Here is a 20,049-nt window from a genome sequence, read left to right on the forward strand (position 1 = left end):
TATGGAACCTTCTCCATCTGTCCACCACTCCCTACATATGGAACCTTCTCCATCTGTCCACCACTCCCTATGTCTGGAACCTTCTCCATCTGTCCACCACTCCCTACTTCTGTAACCTTCTCCATCTGTCCACTACTCCCTATGTCTGGAACCTTCTCCATCTGTCCACCACTCCCTACTTCTGGAACCTTCTCCATCTGTCCACTACTCCCTATGTCTGGATCCTTCTCCGTCTGTCCACCACTCCCTACTTCTGGAACCTTCTCCATGTGTCCCCCACTCCCTATTTCTGTAACATTCTCCATCTGTCCACCATTCCCTACCTATGTAACCGTCTCCATGTGTCCACCACTCCCTTCTGTAACATTCTCCATGTGTCCACCACTCCCTACTTCTGTAACCTTCTCCATCTGTCCACCACTCCCTCTGTCTGGAACATTCTCCATCTGTCCACCACTCCCTACTTCTGGAACCTTCTCCATCTGTCCACCACTCCCTCTGTCTGGAACATTCTCCATCTGTCCACCAATCCTTACGTCTGGAACCTTCTCCATCTGTCCATCACTCCCTACTTCATGGAATCTTCTCCATCTGTCCACCAATCCCTATGTCTGGAACCTTCTCCATCTGTCCATCACTCCCTACTTCTGGAACCTTCTCCATTTGTCCATCACTCACTACTTCTGGAACCTTCTCCATCTGTCCCAAGAATCAACAGCCAGAATACTAACTGTATATTATTTTTTCGCACAAGACTTTTTAAAATATTTGCTTTGTTCGATTACCTTTTGCCTTTGTTAATTGATTTGTAATCATAGGATCCCTACAGTGCAGAAAGAGATCCCCGAAAAGCTTCCCATCTAGATCCACTCCATCCCCGTAAACACCGTTTAAAATGGCTAGCCCATCTAACCTCCCTGAATATTATGGGGCAGGATTTTTTAAGCATGGCCAATCCTCCCTAACCTGCAAAGCTTTAGGGCTGGAAGACAAAGCCTTCACAGGCACAGGGACAATTTGTGATCTCCACATAGTCACCCAAGGCTGGAATTGAACCCAGGACCCTGGTGCTGTGAGGCAGAAGTACTAACAATGAGCCCACCATGCTGCCTGTAAAGAAAATAAAAGCAGAAAACTGCAGATCTCAAACAAATAAGATCAGAAAGTGTTTGGGAAGCTCTGCAGATCTGGAAGCATGTGGAGAGAGAGGAGCACTAACATTTTGATTTCTGTGGAGAATTTTAGGATTTGCATTTTGCTTCCTGAATTCTACAGGCTGATATTGATAATAAGATAATTTAATTCAGAGGAAATTTTAGTTTCAGTGCATTATAGCTTAGATGACGCTGTTGAGACAACTGATCAGAACCTGAATGTATTTCAGTGGCACGTTTCAAAGATGTAAATAGTCGTGGCAAATGTTTTAATGTTTTTGATTTCCAGGCGAGTCCGGGAGCTGAACAGCAGCAACACTAAAAAATTCCTGGAGGAAAGGAAACGGGTATGTCACTGTATATTTCTGCACATACGTAATACAATTGATTCTGTGTTATGGCAATAATTTGGCAGTGATTTTTATGCGGGTAATTGGAAGAAGTGGGCTATCTACCTATCACATTCCCAGCTACTTTCACCACAGACCCCCCCCCCTTCCATTTATCTCTCAGCCCCCTTGGCCAACAAGCCTCATTCCTGAAGAAGGACTTATGCCCGAAACGTTGATTTTCCTGCTCCTCGGATGCTGCCTGACCTGCTGTGCTTTTCCAGCACCACACACTCGACTATAAGTTAGCCAGTCCCTGGTCATGAGCTTCCTTATACACTATAGCAGCTGAAAGTGCTGGAAAAACTCAAATTCACCACATGAAGCAAATGATCTGTTCAAAGCCCCTGATTTGCATGTCAGTTTTTGGTTAAGGACAAGTTTTTTTGGAGGGATTCCCGTCACAAGGTCCAGGGAGATTTCTTGTCATATCTTACCAGCCACACACCATCCTGGCTTGGATATGTATTGCCAATTCCATCAAGTCCTAAAACTCCAGAATGCTACCTTGATCAACTGGGCTGCAATGTTTCAAGATAGTAGCTCACCACCACTCTTTAGGGAAGAACGATGTGGATATTCAACCTGTTCAGGCATGTTATGCCATTCCTCTGGAGCGGTGGGGGGAAGCCTTGAACCCTGCTTTCTTTGTCCAGAAGAAGGGGCACGACTACTGTGCTGACCTGGCCAGCAATTCCCACATTCCGATGAGTTAATAAATTTAAAGAAAGATCACGCATTTTTCCATTTCTGGTATTACATGCAATTCCAGTCTCCCTCCTATCGGAACTTGAAAGGGTTCAGGAAAGATTTGCAAGGATGTTGCCGGAGTTGGAGGGTTTGAGCTACAGGGAGAGGTTGAACAGGCTGGGGCTGTTTTCCCTGGAGCGTCGAAGGCTGAGGGGTGACCTCATAGAGGTTTATAAAATCATGAGGGGCATGGATAGGATAAATAGGTAAGAAAGATTTAAAAGGGACCGAAGGGGCAACTTTTTCATGCAGAGGATGGTGTGTATATGGAATGAGCGGCTCGAGGAAATGATGGAGGCTGGTACAATTACAGCAATTAAAAGGCATCTGGATGGGTATATGAATAGGAAGGGTTGAGAGGGATATGGGCCAAGTGCTGGCAAGTGGGACTAGATTAAATTAGGACGTCTGGTCGGAATGGATAAGCTGTACCGAAGAGTGTGTTTCCTGCTGTACATCTCTATAACGCTATGACTCTATGATATCTCACACATCCCAATTCTCTTTGGTATCCAGCTGTCCAGCTGTCTATCCTTCAAGAGTCCCTTTGTAAACCTCATTAGCTCCCTCCTCCTTTCAGTCATTCCTTAAAATACATCTCTTTCACCAGGCATTTGGTCACCTGTTCAAATACCTCCCTATGCAACTCAAGGTTACCTGTTGTCTAAAAAAAGCTCTTGTGAAGCATCTGGGGCATTTTACTAGATTTGGAGTACAACGAGAATAGGAATTGTCATCAGTTTTTGATGTAGGAGGATATTCCTCCAGTTTGTGTTGACTTTAATTGGAATGTTATAGAAGCACAAAGAGGAAGAACGTGGAATGGGACAGATTAGGACATTGGGTAGTGAAGCTAGTACCTCCCAACAGAACAGAGATGCTCAGAAAAGCAATTGGTAAATCCACCTTTGCATCATGTGCACTGAAGGCAGCATACTAGATTGAAACATGTATAAGTGAATTTATAAATGATGGGAACAGATGGAGAAGTTGAGAGAAACCACTCCTGCTTGGAGGAAAATCTAGGACATGAAGGTGAAAGTCAAGAAGTTAGGGCCAGGAGTGAGTAATAAAATCAAATGGAGATCTCAAATAGAAACAAAAGTGCTGGAAAACTTTTAACAAACCTGACAGCTTCTGTGGAGAAAGAAAATGATAAGGTTTTGAGTTCTATGTGTTCCTTCATCAGATCCACTCTAGAGAAGTCAAGTTGGACTCAAAAAGGTCCTCTTTCTCTTTCCATAGCCAGTTCTGCTGAGCTTTTTCAGCATTTCTGTTTCATTTCTAAACTAACGATATCAAAAACTAAAGACAAAGTTAGAAACTCCTTTTTCGCACAAAAGGTGGTAGCAATTTCTTCTGCAAGTATCAGTTGATGTTCAACCCATTGTTATTATTAAGACAGAGTACACTAGGGTTACTGTTAGCCAGAGGTATCAAGGGATATAGTGCGAAAGCGGATTGGTCACAGGATCAGCCATTGTCTCATTGCATGGCAGGCCAGGCTCTGAGGGGCTGAATAGCCTCCTCCAGTTCTTATCTACCTGTAGAAGGAATATGTGCAGTCTCAGTGTGGCAGACAGCATTATCAACACGTTTTCTGCTTATAATTCAGCAGAACCTCTGGTATACCATGCCTGGCTAGTGTCCAGCAGATAGCCCTAAAGAAAGTTAACCTTTGCATTTCTCTCAAATGCCTTCAAGACTATGAAACTTGCGTTTTTTTTTTCATTCAGGGGATAAGGGCATGCTAGTCCAGCATTTATTGCCCATCCCTCCTTGCCCAAAGGGCAGTTAAGTGTCAGCCATGTTGCAGTGGGTCTGGAGTCATGTACAGAACAGACCACGGAAGGATGGCAGATTTCCTTCCCTGACACCACAATTGGAGGTGTAGTGGACAACGAAGAGGGATACCTCAGATTACAACAGGATCTTGACCAGATGGGCTAATAGACTGAGAAGTGGCAGATGGAGTTTAATTCAGATAAATGCAAGGTGCTGCATTTTGGGAAAGCAAATCTTAGCAGGACTTATACACTTAATGGTCAGGTTTAGGGTGAGAGGGGAAAGGTATAAAAGAGACCTAGGGGACAACTTTTTCACACAGAGGGTGGTACGTGTATGGAATGAGCTGCTAAAGGAAGTGGTGGAGGCTGGTACAATTGCAAAATTTATGGCATTTGGATGGGTATATGAATAGGGAGGGTTTGGAGGGATATGGGCTGGGTGCTGGCAGGTGGGACTAGATTGAGTTGGGATATCTGGTCGGCATGGATGGGTTGGACCGAAGGGTCTGTTTCCATGCTGCACATCTCTATGACTCTATTAGTACATTAGTGAACCAGATGTGATTTTCCCATCAATTGGCAATGGATTCATGGTCATCATCAAATTCATAATTCCAGATTTTTATTGAATTCATTTTCCACCATCTGACATGGAGGGATTTGAATCCAGGTCCTCAGATGATGCAGTAGATCTCTGGATTAATAGTCCAATGATAATACCAGTAGATCATCCCCCTACTTTAATGCTTGAATCAAGCTGTGGCTTTAGGTATTCAGCAGGATCAGAACTACTATAATAAGCTTAGTCTTATTTTATCAAAATTATTCGTGGTTAATTTTGTGGTGATGTATTAATTAAGTAAATAATTATGTATTAATTACAGAAGTCACTGCCAGTTATTTTTACATAATGGGCTATATATTTTGCTTTTCCCGTTCACTAATTTTATTGGAAAGTCAATCATGAGTGTGATGCAAAAACAATTTTTGGGCATTACAGTGCAGAAGGTCTGTGCGATATATATGCAAAAACTGTTTATAGATGTCAAAAAATTTTTAAATCCTGCAATAAATACTTCTCGTGCAACATAACTGCAATGTTTGCTTTTCTTTCATAGCTTGCAATGAAGCAATCCAAGGAAATGGACCAATTAAAGAAAGCTCAGCTTGAACAGCTGGAAGGCTTGGAGAGACAGAATGATCAGGTAGCGGTTTCAGACATTCTGCATCTATAGCATTAAATTGTACGATGTTGATGAGGTGGAAAGCAAAAGGATTATTTACTTTCTTAACTAGCCCTCACGGTTTCCCTTCTGTTACACTCGAGGATATAATGAACTGAAGGGCATCTTTGTCATAGTTACTGATGCTTAGAGAGTCTAAAACAATGAGTTGTTCACAGATGAAAATATCGCACATGCCAGGCTACCATGCAGAGCATCAGACAAGGGGAATTGCTACACAAAGAATTTTATTTTATTCCACAAGTCTTTTTTCACTTGTTCATCTGTCAAAAAACACAAAAACTGAACAAACACATGGAATAGAATTGTGATTTAATTACTAGTTAATTGTAAAACCCATGTATTGAACCATTTGAGTCCTTTATTCGTTGATGCAGAGAACAAAAGGATTTGCCGCAAGAGAACAGCATGAATTCTGATGCGTGATGTTGTCCCTAGCATTGTATAGTGAATCAGTGCAAATTATCATTTAAGGTTGACGTGACATTAAGTTCTAATAGCTACTGCCTTTAAAAAACTGAGTACAGACCAGCTCGGTAACCATCATGATGTTCCCGAACAGCTCCGCTAATCTTTATAATTAGCATTTAAACAATTTGACTACTTTTGAAAGCTGCCTGTCAAGCATTAGCTACAATGATCTGTGTTAAAAAGGATATGTAATGGTGCTCAGCACACAATACCGATTCTGCCTGAAAAATATAAACTCTCAGCCATTCACAAACGAGGTATTAGATGCAAGAGTTATTACTATTTTAGTTTTAAGAAGGATTTTAATCTTTCTTTTTTTAAAAAAATTCTCAATTCGAATAATAAGTTGAATGTGTTAGCCATTTTCAAAATGTAAGACTTTTAGTCAAACACGTGTTCTTATTTCATAGACCATGCCTTTAGAAAATTGTCACTATATTAACCATTCTTTTCAAAAAAAATCATCTTAAGCTAATTAACTTTATGGGTCCAAAGAAGCTTTTGCTTCAGTAATTATGTAATGGTGTTCATCAATCCAGCTGAGTTGAAAATAATTTCCACTGACAGAGCACAACTGAGAGGCTTAGAGCGTTGCTGAATGGTTTTGTAAGGTCATCTCACACAGGCATACAGAAGTGCATATCTATTCTTACCTCAATAGATTGTAGATTCCATTGGTTTCAGTGGGATGACTGTTTTGGCCAGTTTGGCTGCAATGGCCTCACTGTCTAATCTCCCAACTCCCGAGTGGGAGAAGGCATCAGCTTATCTGATTAAGTTTGCAGCTTGTTCTGCAGTATGTTTTACTTGCTAAACTTTCTGTCAACCATAAAGAGATGTATTTAACCAATAAATCAGAGGTGAGGCCTTAAAATGAATACTCATTCAAATTAGCAGGATCATAAAATCTAGCTCCTGGTTAGTTTGATGGATCACTACATAAAGGCAATCATTAGTTGACTGTTGGGGATGTGTTAGAGGACACCCAATGTGTCTGAGTTGCTATATGACATGCACTTTTACACACATATTGTAGTATGGGACTGTGGTTCATGGTGGAAAGAACATTGAGCCCTGAGCTCTCGGTCTCACAACCTTGCTTTAGTAGGCTTTTCAGATTGATAGTTTGGCCATGCTATGAACTCACCTCCCTTGGCCTTCGAGTCCTGGTCAGGGACTTGAACCTGGCACAGAGGCAGGACATTACCCACAGGACCTCCAAGGTAAATTGAAATATCCCAGGGATCACCTCCAGTCTGAGCCGAGTTAACTGATCTCATTGTAACTATGATTTATTTTTTTCCCAGTAAATAGGAATGATGTTAAATGATGTCTCTGCCTCAGTATGGGCCAGCTTTTCATTCCTGAGGCAATGAAGTCGAGTTAAGAGATTTATTGACTCAACGTACGTGCCTCAGGAGACCGCACTTTTCATTTTGGGGTGGGGGCAGAGTGTAGTCATTCCTGCTGCCCCGAGAGGTCAATCAGAGCTGGCCACAGAGACTGTTGAATGCAGACCACTCTCAGTACTTCAGGACTCCACGCTCGTTATTTTGTTAAATATTAAGTCATCTCGCCATCACTATTCAACCCCATCACCTTCCGCCACCCGTTTCATATGCCCCGTCTATACCAACTCATGTCCCCCAACCTGCTCTCATGGTGTCAAGAAGTCCTCCATGCTAGCTCATATTCCCTAATCACCCATCAACATTACCCCTTGTAGTCTCCATGCCAATGTAATGCCAACTCAAGCATAACCCTGCCCCATGGCCTTTTGTAAACCCCTGTTCTACATCCTTCACCAAATATTTTTGACACTGAGTACCTTGCCTACAGCCTAGCCTCACCCACCAACCTTTGACCCCATCATGATTAATGTCATTTCTCGCCCAAGAAATCTCGCCAGAGCAGGATTGGTTGCAAGCATTCATAAATTTCTTTGAAGAGGCCACTGACAGAAGTGAGATGGGGATGGGGGTCTAGGAATGAGGTTGGGGGTTTTAAGGAGAGCGTTACGTTCTTTTCAACTCCATGATTTACAATAATCAAGACTGTTGGTATACTATCAGAAAGCTTTGCATCTCTTCCTACGCTTTTTGTAACATCTGCCAGCCAAAGTTCTCCGTCAGCACTGCTTTTTGTATGATATGAACCTTTGCAAATCTGTTTGAGTACCTTCATCAAAATCTCAGGAGCATTTTCTGCTGAAGATGTTTTGAAGGTGCAGTCTTTTATGCCTCCAGCCAGCTTGGTGGTGGGCTGTATGTGCCTTGCTACTGCAGTCTAATTGTTAAATAGAGGTATGTTGCTTAATAATCATCAACATAACTCATCTGTGCACTCCAGCTCTCGATATTTTTAGCATCTCCTCTTTCCCTCCATCTCTGTCACTGTTTTTGCTTGATTCTTCCATTCATTTTCCTGCAATCCCCTATTCACAGTCCCTTCTGAAAAATGAGCATGAATTAACAAATATTTTATGTTATTTTGTTACTTACACTAGTAATCATCCAGTGAGAAAATGCAATAATCCAAAATATCATGTTAAATCTGTTGTTTCATTTTTCCCTTGTCCATTAGAATTCGGATGTAAAGCACATTTTTAAAATGTTTTAAGGACTGGCATTTCATTTTATTTACATTTTTCGTTTTTAATCACTGACTATTATTTTTGTACAAACAGCTGCTGAAATCATGTCATGCAGGGTCTGCCATTCAAGGTAGGACTGTTCTTAATTACCAACCAAGAATCAAATCTGTTATTCCATTTTGACAGTACTTCATATTCAAATAACAATGAGCTTACAGTGATTAATATTAGTTGTTAACATTATTGATGTAAAAACTGAAACTTTTAGTGCATCGAATGAATTGTGGAACTTTGCTTGCCTAGCCTGGAGATGCTAGCAATGACTCCTAGGGGCAGAATCCAAAAGTAATTGGGTTTCAAAGGTAGCCAAATGGGTAGAGATCACAGATCTGTTGGTTGTGTGCACATGAGCATTGGAAGGGTGGTAAAAATGGAGGATGGCTTGCCGAAGTTGGGTTTTGGATAGTATCAACAGGAGATGAGAGGAGTGGAATGGTATTTGCGGCATCTTTCACGACAGTCATCAACTCTGTCCTTTCTCATGGATTGCCAACACTGGGTACACATCTCCCATTACAACAGGTCGGCCTGCCTTATGTGCCTCTCAAGTTCTAAACCTCCATCCAACTGAAACTTGGCTACATCCAACGCACAGATGTATAAAAAGAAAAGTGCCTCTTCTTGTTAAAACTCATGGTATTTATGAGACGTGAATGTTACCAGTCACTTATCATCCACCACTGTGAACCAAGCAGGCCCTTCGAATCCCTGTAGATTTGGCAGCATATTTGATGATTGTAAAATCAAAGTATTTTGGATGCTAGAGATCTGAAATAGAAAATGCAATTGCTGGAGAAACTCAGCAGGTCTGGCACTTGATAGTAGGTGGGAGAGTATATAACAGATACTAAAATTATCTGCTGGCTCTCTCTATAGAGATTCCTTGAACAACTATGAGAGGACGGGGGAGAAACTCATTGAACTAGAACCCAGCTTGAGTCAGCACTTTCGAAAGATGAGAGAGAATGAAACTACACTTGAAGGTCAATGTCCTGCCCCTTATACAGAACCCAAGGCAATACAGTTGTGGAATTTAGGTGGGATTATAGTCACCTCTGTCAAAATATTTGTGACCATTTAAACTGTTCATTGAGTAAACTGTTGGCTATGGAAGGTAACTACTTCAATGTCACACAAGTTTGAAGCAAACGAAAGATATTCACTGATCAGGCCCTTGCTGCATAGTGTCAGGACCCAGGGCACACAATGGGACTTTGCAAATATGGCAGAATGTATTGTCAACAGGTTTCATCTGTGCCATACTTCCTGTGACTTAAAATAACGCTGAGGAATATTCAGCTCACTAAGATAAATTCCGGTTCACTGTCAGAGTGTGTTTTAATTGATGTGTTTATGCCAGGGCTCACAATCTTTATACTTTGAGCTCATTCTGAGCTGTTGCAGGAGACACCATTAGTCCTTTGTTTCGAAAAAGAGATGACTGCAAACGCTGCGAACCTGAAACAAAAGCAAAAATAATGCTGGAAATGTACTCAGCAGGTGTGGCAGCATCTGTGGAGGGAGGGAAACAGAATTCGCCCTGTGACCAGTTAGAAATGGAATAGGATTTCAGCAAGAGGAGAGCAGGAACAAGATTGAAAGAAAAGTCTGTAGCAGAGTGCAAGGCATTGAACAACAGAAGGGTTAATCCTCCAGGGTACAAGGGAATGGAGATGAGGTGAAAAAAAGAAACAAAAGATGTGGCGAGAGTAAGCTGCTGGCTGAGAGAACAAAAACTGAAAGCAGGAAAGAACGGGGAACAAAATGAGGAGGTTACAGTCCGAAACTATTGAACTAATATTGAATTTGGAGGAGTGTAAGGTGTCTGTAAAGGATCAGATACTTGACTGGTTGATTGATTGTTGTCACATGTACCAAGGTACAGTGAAAAGTGTTGTTTTGCATGCTGTGCAGGCAGATTGTACCATACAAAGTGCATCAGTGTAGCACAACAGAGTGTAGAATAGTGTTATAGCTGCAGAGAGAGGGATCAGAATGAATATTTGAGAGGTCCATTCAAACATCTGATAGCAGCAGGGAAGAAGCTGGTCTTTAATCTATGTATATGTGTATTCCATCTTTGATATTTTCTGCCCAACGGAATTGTGTGAAATAGAGTATAACTGAGGTGTTGTTGATCATGTTTATTACTTCCCAAAGCAGTGGGAAGTATAGATGGAGCCAATGGATGGAAGATTGGTTTATGTGATGGACTGGGCTGTGATCACAACTCTCTGCTGTTTCCTGTGGTCTTGAGAAGAGATTGCCATGCCAAGCTGTGATGTATCCAGATGGGATGCTTTCTGTGTTGCATCTATAATAATTAAAAAGAGTCCTTGTGGACATGTCAGATTTCTTTAGCCTTCTGAGGAAGTAGAGATGTTGATGTGCTTTCTTGACTGTCAACGTGGGTGGACCAGGGCAAATTGTTGGTGATTGTCACTCCCAGGAATCTGACGCACTCAACCATCTCCACTTCAGCTCCATTGATTATCAAGGGCATGCCCACCCCTCCGATTCCTGAAGCCAATGACCAGCTCCTTCATTTTGCTGACATTGTTGGAGAAATTGTTGTCTTTTTCCATTCTGCTCAGTGCTCGGTCTTTTTCCTGTTATTCATAAAGCTTGCTTTGAGCAGCATTGGAATGGTGTAATTGGCTGAGGACAGAAATGTCAGCGTGAGAGCAAGGCAGAGAATCAAATTGACATGATAACAGAAGCTTAGGGTCAGGCTTGCAGATGGAATGGTGGTGTTCTGCAAAGTGGTCACCCAATCTGCACTTAGTCTCTCCAATGTTGAGGTGACAGGTTTTACCTTGAAAGCCAATCAACAGTATTCAATAAAGTAGATTTTATTGACAACTTTAGAGATTTGACTTTCCCTTCCACAGACATGGTTTCTTGCCATCTCCAACGCAGCTATGAGGTACCAGTGTAGATACCACCATTGTATTATCAGTTGAGGAGTAGGGACTGGATTCAGTGCAGCCCATCGCAGTAGGAAACAGAATGGCTGAACCACCCTCACAACAGGAGACACCCCGTTGTCAGTCTTCTGTGGTGGGAAAGCCTCTCGTGATAAAGTTGGGGATGGGTAAGAGTGGGCCCATTGGGTGGACTTGCCCACCCGCAGTTGGCAGTCATTTAAGCTCATCGATTGTGCCATGACATGTCGGGATTTAGTTGGTGGCCCAGGGATTGCAAGGCAGCATCATGACGTCCCGTACCTCTGGATAGCCACAGGAAAGCCCAACAGGCATTTAGCGCCTGATGGAAGGGTTCAGCAAGGAGCAGAGAGGGTCACCCATAAGTCCCATCTCTAGCCCTCCAACATCTGTGCCTGGTTCCCTCTCTTGGCATGTCACTGGCAGCACACACCACTTCTGGGGTGGGGTTACCACCTGCAAAGCCCAGCCTGTGACAGACCCGTGGCTTCTGGGGGGAGGGACTTCAGAATTTCCTTCCTGTTGAATCTCAAGGAAGGCCCAATGCTAGCCTGATAGGCATTAATCCCGTCACTCCCGCACACCCCTTAAGAATGACACAGCTCTCCATCTTAGAATGGAATCTCACCTCTGTGTCTCTGGGAGGGGCATTTCAGATGCCAGGCAGATCACATGATGCGATGTTCTGGAGCTACTCCTGGATGTGAAACGTGTGTTGAGCCACAGGGTCATCAGGATAAAATGAGAGGATGATCTCTTGAAGCCAAGGGTAAATCAAGATGAGGAGACAGAAGGCATTCCCTGCCGAGCCAACATGGCTGGCAGTAAAAGGTGTACAACAACCCCCCTACCCCATCACTATGCAAAGGAATCCCACCCAGCCAATGCATTGACAATCCTCATTAGCTACACCCAGTGCACTTACCACAGACATTCTCATCAAAATGGCCTTCATGCTAACTTCATTAACATGCATCCCATTTCTTGGATCCGCTGTTGCTTTATTCATCAAACAATTGTGCTCAGAAACAGGCTTTTCCTAACCTTCTGAAGAAAATTCTTGACGCAGGTGAGTATGAGGAATACTAAATGCCATGCCTCTCTGGTGATTTTTGTTTCCCTTGCGTCTGACTGTTGCTTCCTCTCCATGATCACTGAGTTTGCACCACACAAATCCCCGAAATACAGTGAAAGGGAATTATTGAGTGAGGCATTCTGCTTCATGCCTGTCCTTATTTCCAGCAACCTGGAGTTCTTTAGACAGCTTTATACCCCAGCCTTTGTCTCAGGGCCCAGTCAGACGTATGAAGTCTGACCAATGGAAACGCAGTGCGATTATAAAACATTTGCACTTCGTCTCCTAGGAGGAATATGGCATGCCATCACAGGTGAATTGTCGGGGGTAACTTACAAGAAGGTTTTGCCACTTTTAAACTTGGATGTGAAATCAGGAGTCACGCACCAATAGAATATGTCACTTTCAGTCTAACATAATGAGGAGGTGATGGTTTTGGACTAGGTCAGAAGTCACACGACACCAGGTTATAGTCCAACGGCTCCTGACGAAGGAGCAGTGCTCTGAAAGCTTGTGATTCCAAATAGACCTGTTTTACTGTCACCTGGTGTCGTGTGACTTCTGACCTTAGTTTAACATATTCTCATTTTTACACCGAATTGCTATTTGCAGTTCCTCTCCTCGTGTAACCCACACCAACATTTCTGCAGCAATTTTTATTCACACAGAATGAAAGTAGGATTGTATTTCTCATTTCTTTTGAACAATTTAATCGAATCACAGTTGCCATGGTACCATAATTATCACCAACACTTTCATCAGAGTCATTGGGTTTTCAGCATTGCTTCGGTTTCTTGGTTTTTGGTAATATGTATAAAATTGTTGTGTAGTTTCAAGCTTTTGTTGTTTCCAACATCTTTTTCTTTCAAGTGATTTTCACATCAAAATCTTTTTTCTTTTGTTTGCAATGAAACTAGTAAAAACGAGATTACCTTCACCCAAACCAGGGTGCATTTTAGCCCTTCATTAACAGACTTGACAGGAAAAATTAAAATTTCTAATGGATCACCATTTAAATATCTTTTTATTCCAGGCTAAGAAAACATAAGACACTCCAACTTTTCATCATAAATCATAGGAACACAAGACTGAGGAACACATAAGACCATTCAGCCCTTCGAGCATGCTGTACTATTCAATCAGATCATGGTTGATCTGTACCACTGCCACCAATAACCCCTTAGCTCCCTGGTCTATCCAAGATGTGGAGGTGTCAGTGTTGAACTGGGATGGCAAGGTCAAAAATCACATGACATCAGGTTATAGTCCAATGGGTTTATTTGAACTGCAAGCTTTCGGAGCACTGTTCCTTCCTGAGGAAGATTGCAGGGTCTCAGAAAGCTTGTGGTAAAAACAAAACTATAACCCGGTGTCATGTGACTTTTGACTTTGTCTATCCAAAGCCTTTCTAACTCTGCCTTGAATAAATTCATTGACCCAGCCTTCACCGCTCTCGGGGAAAAGAGTTCCACAGACATAGCCAACTTCTGAGAAGAAAGGAAAATTCTCCTCTTATTTTTGGAAAGGGAGACGTCTTATTTTTAACCTGTGTCCCATTGTCCTAATGACCCTCACAACAGGAAATATCCTGTCAGCGTCCACACTTGCAGCTCCTTTCAGGGTTACATCTGTTTCAATACAATCACCTCTCAATCTTCTAAACTCCAAACTTGTGGGCGGCACAGTGGCACAATGGTTAGCATTGCTGCCTCACAGCAATTCTTGCCTCAGGCAACTAACTGTGTGGAGTTTGCACATTCTCCCCGTGCCTGCGTGGGTTTCCTCCGGGTCCACAGTCCAAAGATGTGCAGGTTAGGTGAATTGGCCATGCTAAATTGTCCCTAGTGTTAGGTGAAGGGGTAAATGTAGGAGATTGGGTCTGGGTGGGTTGCGCTTTGGTGGGTCGGTGTGGACTTGTTAGGCCGAAGGGCCTGTTTCCACACTGTAAGTAATCTAATCAAAGGCCTGGCCTGCCCAACTTTACCTCATTGGATCAACCCATCATTGTGTCAAATGAGCCAACTCTGAACGGTTTCTAACATAACTAAAAACCAAGAGAACTGCAGATGCTGTGAATCAAAAACAAAAACAGAAGTCGCTGGAGAAGCTCAGCAGGTCTGGCAGCATCCGTGAAGAGAAATCAGAGTTAACGGTTCGGGGTCCCTCAAAACAGGAGGGAAGGGTCACAGAACCGAAACGTTCTGCTCAGCTTTTCCAGCAATTTCTGTTTTTGTTTTTGACATGACTATATCGTCTTTTTTTCAACTAAAGTAACCAAAATTGCACACTGCACTTCCCCAACATTAAAAATCAGTCTGATCGCACCCCAGTGTACTGATTCTAAAAGTTGGAATGTTCGAATAGTAAAGTTTAAAAGCTTTCAGCAGAAATAATCAGAGCCAGGATGAGAAATTGTAGACCTTGATGCTTCTTCTGCTGCTGATAAGGCTCCCCATGACCCCCTTCCAACCTTAAACCTTACATCTTCACATTTTTCAGATCCCCAGAATTGGAAATCATGATCACATTGGTGTTGAACAGTTCTACGTAAGATCGAAAATACTTCTCAGGCTTTTGTACCTAATGACTCTATTGACCGAGCCAATGGAAATTTCAGGTTTCCGTATGATACTTATTACAACTGCAGCTTAGTCAGACAATGACACACCACCTGGTCATTCATAGTATGCAGCCAGCTCTGCTTCTTTGAAACGGGCCCTATGCAGTATTCAGACCTCAACATCCGAAAGACCATGCACACAAACAATAATCTTATGGACAAACAAGACTATCTTGAACTAACAGTTAAAAATTACACAACACCAGGTTATAGTCCAACAGGTTTAATTGGAAGCACACTAGTTTTCAGAGCGCCACTCCTTCATCCACAACCACCTGATGACAGAGAGTTGGACTATAATCTGGTGTGAGATTTTTAACTTTGTACACCCCAGTCCAACACCAGCATTCCATGGGTATATGACTCCAGGTTTCACTTTCAAGTTGATAAATGGCAAAACCATTCCATAAATTAGCATCAACTAACATGGCTGCAATATTGTGCTCTCTCTATCCACACAATTGGGCTTTCTCAACAGAAAAATCACATGTTTCATTGATGAGTATCTTCTAATGTTAGATCGAATCTAGTCATGCTTACAGATACAGCATGAAGCAGATAAAAGGAGAATGAAATACTGCAGATGCTGGAAATCTGTGTTATAAACCAAAAATGCTGGAAATGTACAGTCAGCTGGGCAGCATCTATGGAGACAGAAGGAGAGTCAACACTTCAGGTCTACAACTTGCACTAGAACTTGAGGAAGAGTCACTGCCCTCTGTCCCTGTCTCCACAGATACCACCAAACATGCTGAACATTTCTAATGCTTCATGTTTCTGTTGGAACAGAAGTAACCCCTTTGGTCACCCTTCAACATAAGATTCGGACTTTTCTCATTTCCCTTCAACAAGAAACCCATCGACAAGCTGCCTGAGCTCTGGTTCTGCAAGTTGTGAGGGGAACATATATCACTTACTGAACGCAACTAAAATCAATGTCAAAGCAAAAAAAAAATTGGTAGACTCATTTTAAAAAATTACAAAACAGCGGAGCATTTTTGTTTTGCTTTTTCGCTGAAGGAGTCAAGCTTGAAAGAGATAGGCTCAGGCCCAGACCAGTGGCAAGCTAAGGAATTGAGTTTAACCAGTGCCTCTGGTGATGCTGACTCTGAGCTCAGCTCATTGGAATTCTTATGGAAGTAGGTTTTAGAGCAAGTTGTACTTTATCCTGTGTTTTCCTCTACTTTGTGCCTAATTTAGATTACCTACAGTGTGGAAACAAGCCATTTGGCCCAATAATCCCCACAGTGACCCATTCCCCTACCCTATCTTTACCCCTGACTAAGGTATCTATCACAATTTAGCATGGCCAATCCACCCTAACCTGTACATCCTTGGATTGTGGGAGGAAACCAGAGCACCCGGAGGAAACCCACGCAGACAGGGGGACAATGTGCAGTTGCTCGATGCGGAAATCGAACCCGGGTCCCTGGTGCTGTGAGGCAACAATGGTAACCACTGAGCCACCATGCCACCCTACTTCACTCTTGTGAAGAGCTGTTTAGAAAGGGAGGAGGCCCAGGACAATGTGTGCACCCGTCCCATCCACAGAGCTTATTGTTTCTGTAGCGTTCGTTTCTACCCTCAGGGTACAGTCGCATTCATGCTCTCAGTAACCCTCTCTCACACGCTCTCTGTCAGTCACACACAAACACATACACGCACACACACACACATCTTTGAGGGAGGATGTGAGGGAACATAAGAACACTGGACCAGTGTAAGAACACATTCAGAATCAGACCCAGAGTGACCCATGGAAAAATAACGTCACAGCCTCTCCTGCAGGACCTGATGTGGAGGTGACGGTGTTGGACTGGGGTGGACAAAGTTAAAAATCACACAACACCAGGTTATTGTCCAATAGGTTTTTTTGGAAGGACTAGGTTTTGGAGGACCGCTCCTTCATCAGGAGGTTGTGGAACAGGATCATAAGACACAGAATTTATTGCAAAAGATCACAGTGTCATGCAGCTGAAATAATATATTGAATAAACCTAGATTTCTGTTAAGTCTTTCATCTTTTAGAATGGGTTGCAGGTTTCAGTTCATGAATATGTGAATTCCAGAACTCCCAGAAATAGGAATTTATAAAATATTACATGGATTGACTGCCTGCAGATTAAGTACTTTTTGAGCAAAATAGAATCTATCTGCAAATATAATTCTGCAAATGTAAATTCACCCCATAGACTTACATGTGTGTGTGCACGCATGAGAGAGTGTGAGTGTGTGTTTGTGAGTGTGCATAAGAGAGTGTGTGTTTGCATGTGTGCACCTTTGGTAAAGTGTGTGTGTGTGAATGTGATGAAGTATAAGCCTGTGAGAGTATGTGTAGGTTTGTGAGAGAGGGTCTGCATGAGTGTATGAGTATGTGTGCGTGTGTGTGTGAGAGAGAGAGAGAGAGAGAGTGTATAGTGCAGTGGGGTCACCTGTAGTGTGACATAAACCCAAGTTCTGGTTGAGGCCATCCCCATGTGTACCAGACTTGGCTCTCAACTTCTGCTCGGTCACTCTGCGTTATTCTGTATCCCGGAGTCCACCTTGGAGGATAGTCACCCGAAGATCCAAGACCAAATGTCCCTGACTGCTGATGTGTTTCCCGACTGGGAGGGAACACCTCTGTCTGGCGATTGTTGTGTGGTGTCCATTCATATGTTGGCGTAGCGTCTGCTCAGTCTCGTCAATGTACCATGCCTCAGGGCATTCTTGCCTGCAGAGTATGAGATAGACAATGTTGGCCAAGTCACATGAGTACCTGCTGCGTACACAGTGGGTGGTATCCCCACGTGTAATGGTGGTATCCGTGTCAACACTCTGACAAGTCTTGCAGTGGTTGCCATGGTGTTATGGTCGATGTTGTCCTGAAGGCTGGACAGTTTGCTGTAAATAATGGTCAGTTTAATGTTTGGCGGTTATGTAAAGGTGAGAAGTGGAGGCATAGGGAAGGTCTTGGTGAAGTGCTCATCCTCATCAATAATGGGTTGCAGACTATGAATAACATGACGCAGTTTCTCCACTCCTAAGAAGTGCTGGACAACAAAGGGTACCTTTCAGTTGCATCCAGTGTCTATCTCCTGAGGACGTCATTATGATTTCTCTCTGTGACATGTCAGAACTGGAAGTCAATGAGTTCAGCATCATACCCTGTTCTTATGAAGGCATCCTTGAGCACCTTCAGGTGTCCATTGCATTCCTCCTCATCTGAACACGCCTCCTGTGTATGCGTAGGGCTTGTCCATGGGGGATGGCTGTTTTAATATGTTTAGGGTGGAAGCTGGAGAAGTGCAGCATCATGAGGTACTGAGGTGCCCGTCCTTGATGGAGATGCGTGTGACCAAGAATGAGACAGATACTAAAGAGTAGTCCATGATAAGTCTGATGGTGGGACAAAACTTGTTGATATCACCGTGCAGATGTTTCAGTGACTCCTAATCATGGGTCCAGAGGAAGAAAATGTTGTCCGTATATCTCGTGTATAGTATTGGTTGAAGTCCTGTGCAGCAATGAAGTCTTGTTCGAACTTGTGCATGAAAATGTTGGCATATTGGGGTGCAACTTTGGTCCCATGGCTGTTCTGTGTGTCTGGATGAAGAACTGGTTGTCAAATGTGAAAGCGTTGTGATCGAGGATGAAGTGGATGAGTTGTAGGATGGTGCTCGGAGTTTAGCATTTTTTGGTATTTAGTAATGAGGCTGTTGCAGTGATGCTGTCATCATCGGGGAGGCTGGTGTAGAGTGCTGAAATGCCCATTGTAATGAGGAATGTTCCCGGTTTGACTCCACCCACCATGTACACGGCAGGTACTTCTGTGACTCGGCCAACATTGTCTATCTCATACATTTCAGGCAAGGATACCCTGAGACATGGTACATTGGCAAGACCAAGCAGACAGTACGACAATGGATGAATCAACACCGCGCAACAGTCGCCAGACAAGGGTGTTCCCTCCCAGTCAGGAAACACATCAGCGGTCAGGGACATTGGTCTCGGTTCTCCACCTCCTCCAAGACTTCTGTTTCCCCGGCCCCCTACGCCACATCTTCACCATGGATATCCAATTCCTCTACACCTCCATCAGCCATGACCAGGGCCTCCAAGCCCTCCATTTTTCCTCTCCAGATGTCCCCAACAGTACCCTTCCACCGACACTCTCATTCGTTTGGCCGAACTGGTCCTCACTCTTAACAATTTCTCCTTTGAATCCTCTAACTTCCTCCAGACCAAAGGGGTAGCCATGGGCACATGTATGGGCCCCAGCTATGCCTGTCTCTTTGTTGGCTATGTAGAACAGTTGATCTTCCGTAATTACACCGGCACCACTCCCCACCTCTTCCTCCGCTACATTGATGACTGCATTGGCGCCACCTCGTGCTCCCGCGAGAAGGTTGAGCAATTCATCAACTTCACCAAAACATTCCACCCTGACCTTTAATTTACCTGGACCATCTCTGACACCTCCCTGCCCTTTCTGGACCTCTCCATCTCCATTAATGACCACTGACTTGACACTGACATTTTTTACAAACCCACTGACTACCACAGCTACCTGGATTACACGTCTTCCCACCCTACCTCTTGCAAAAATGCCATCTCGTATTCCCAATTCCTATGCCTCTGCTGTATCTGCTCCCAGAAGGACCAGTTCCACCACAGAACACACCAGATGGCCTCCTTCTTTAGAGACTGCAATTTCCCTTCCCACATGGTTAAAGATGCCCTCCAACGTATCTCGTCCACATCCCGCACCTCCTCCCTCAGACCCCACCCCTCCAACCGTAACAAGGACAGAACGCCCCTGGTGCTCATCTTCCACCCTACAAACCTTCGCATAAACCAAATCATCCGCTGACATTTCTGCCACCTCCAAAAAGACCCCACCACCAGGGATATATTTCCTTCCCCACCCCTTTCCACCTTTCGCAAAGACCGTTCCCTCCGTGACTACTTGGTCAGGTTCA

General features: G+C 43.4%; 1 protein-coding gene across 10 annotated transcripts in view; it reads left to right on the forward strand.

Annotated features, from left to right (window-relative positions):
- The window catches only part of LOC132819886 (1-phosphatidylinositol 4,5-bisphosphate phosphodiesterase beta-4), a 532,815-nt gene that overhangs the window by 481,033 nt on the left and 31,733 nt on the right, over window positions 1-20,049 (forward strand). For all 10 annotated transcript variants that reach the window (XM_060831826.1, XM_060831835.1, XM_060831830.1 and 7 more), the window contains 3 exons: window positions 1,444-1,501; window positions 5,199-5,285; window positions 8,482-8,518. In XM_060831826.1, coding sequence (XP_060687809.1) covers window positions 1,444-1,501; window positions 5,199-5,285; window positions 8,482-8,518 — 182 coding nt within the window. The remainder of the gene's footprint in view (window positions 1-1,443; window positions 1,502-5,198; window positions 5,286-8,481; window positions 8,519-20,049) is intronic.

The sequence above is a fragment of the Hemiscyllium ocellatum genome, chromosome 10 (genome assembly GCF_020745735.1).
Source record: "Hemiscyllium ocellatum isolate sHemOce1 chromosome 10, sHemOce1.pat.X.cur, whole genome shotgun sequence".
NCBI classification, from domain to species: domain Eukaryota; kingdom Metazoa; phylum Chordata; class Chondrichthyes; order Orectolobiformes; family Hemiscylliidae; genus Hemiscyllium; species Hemiscyllium ocellatum.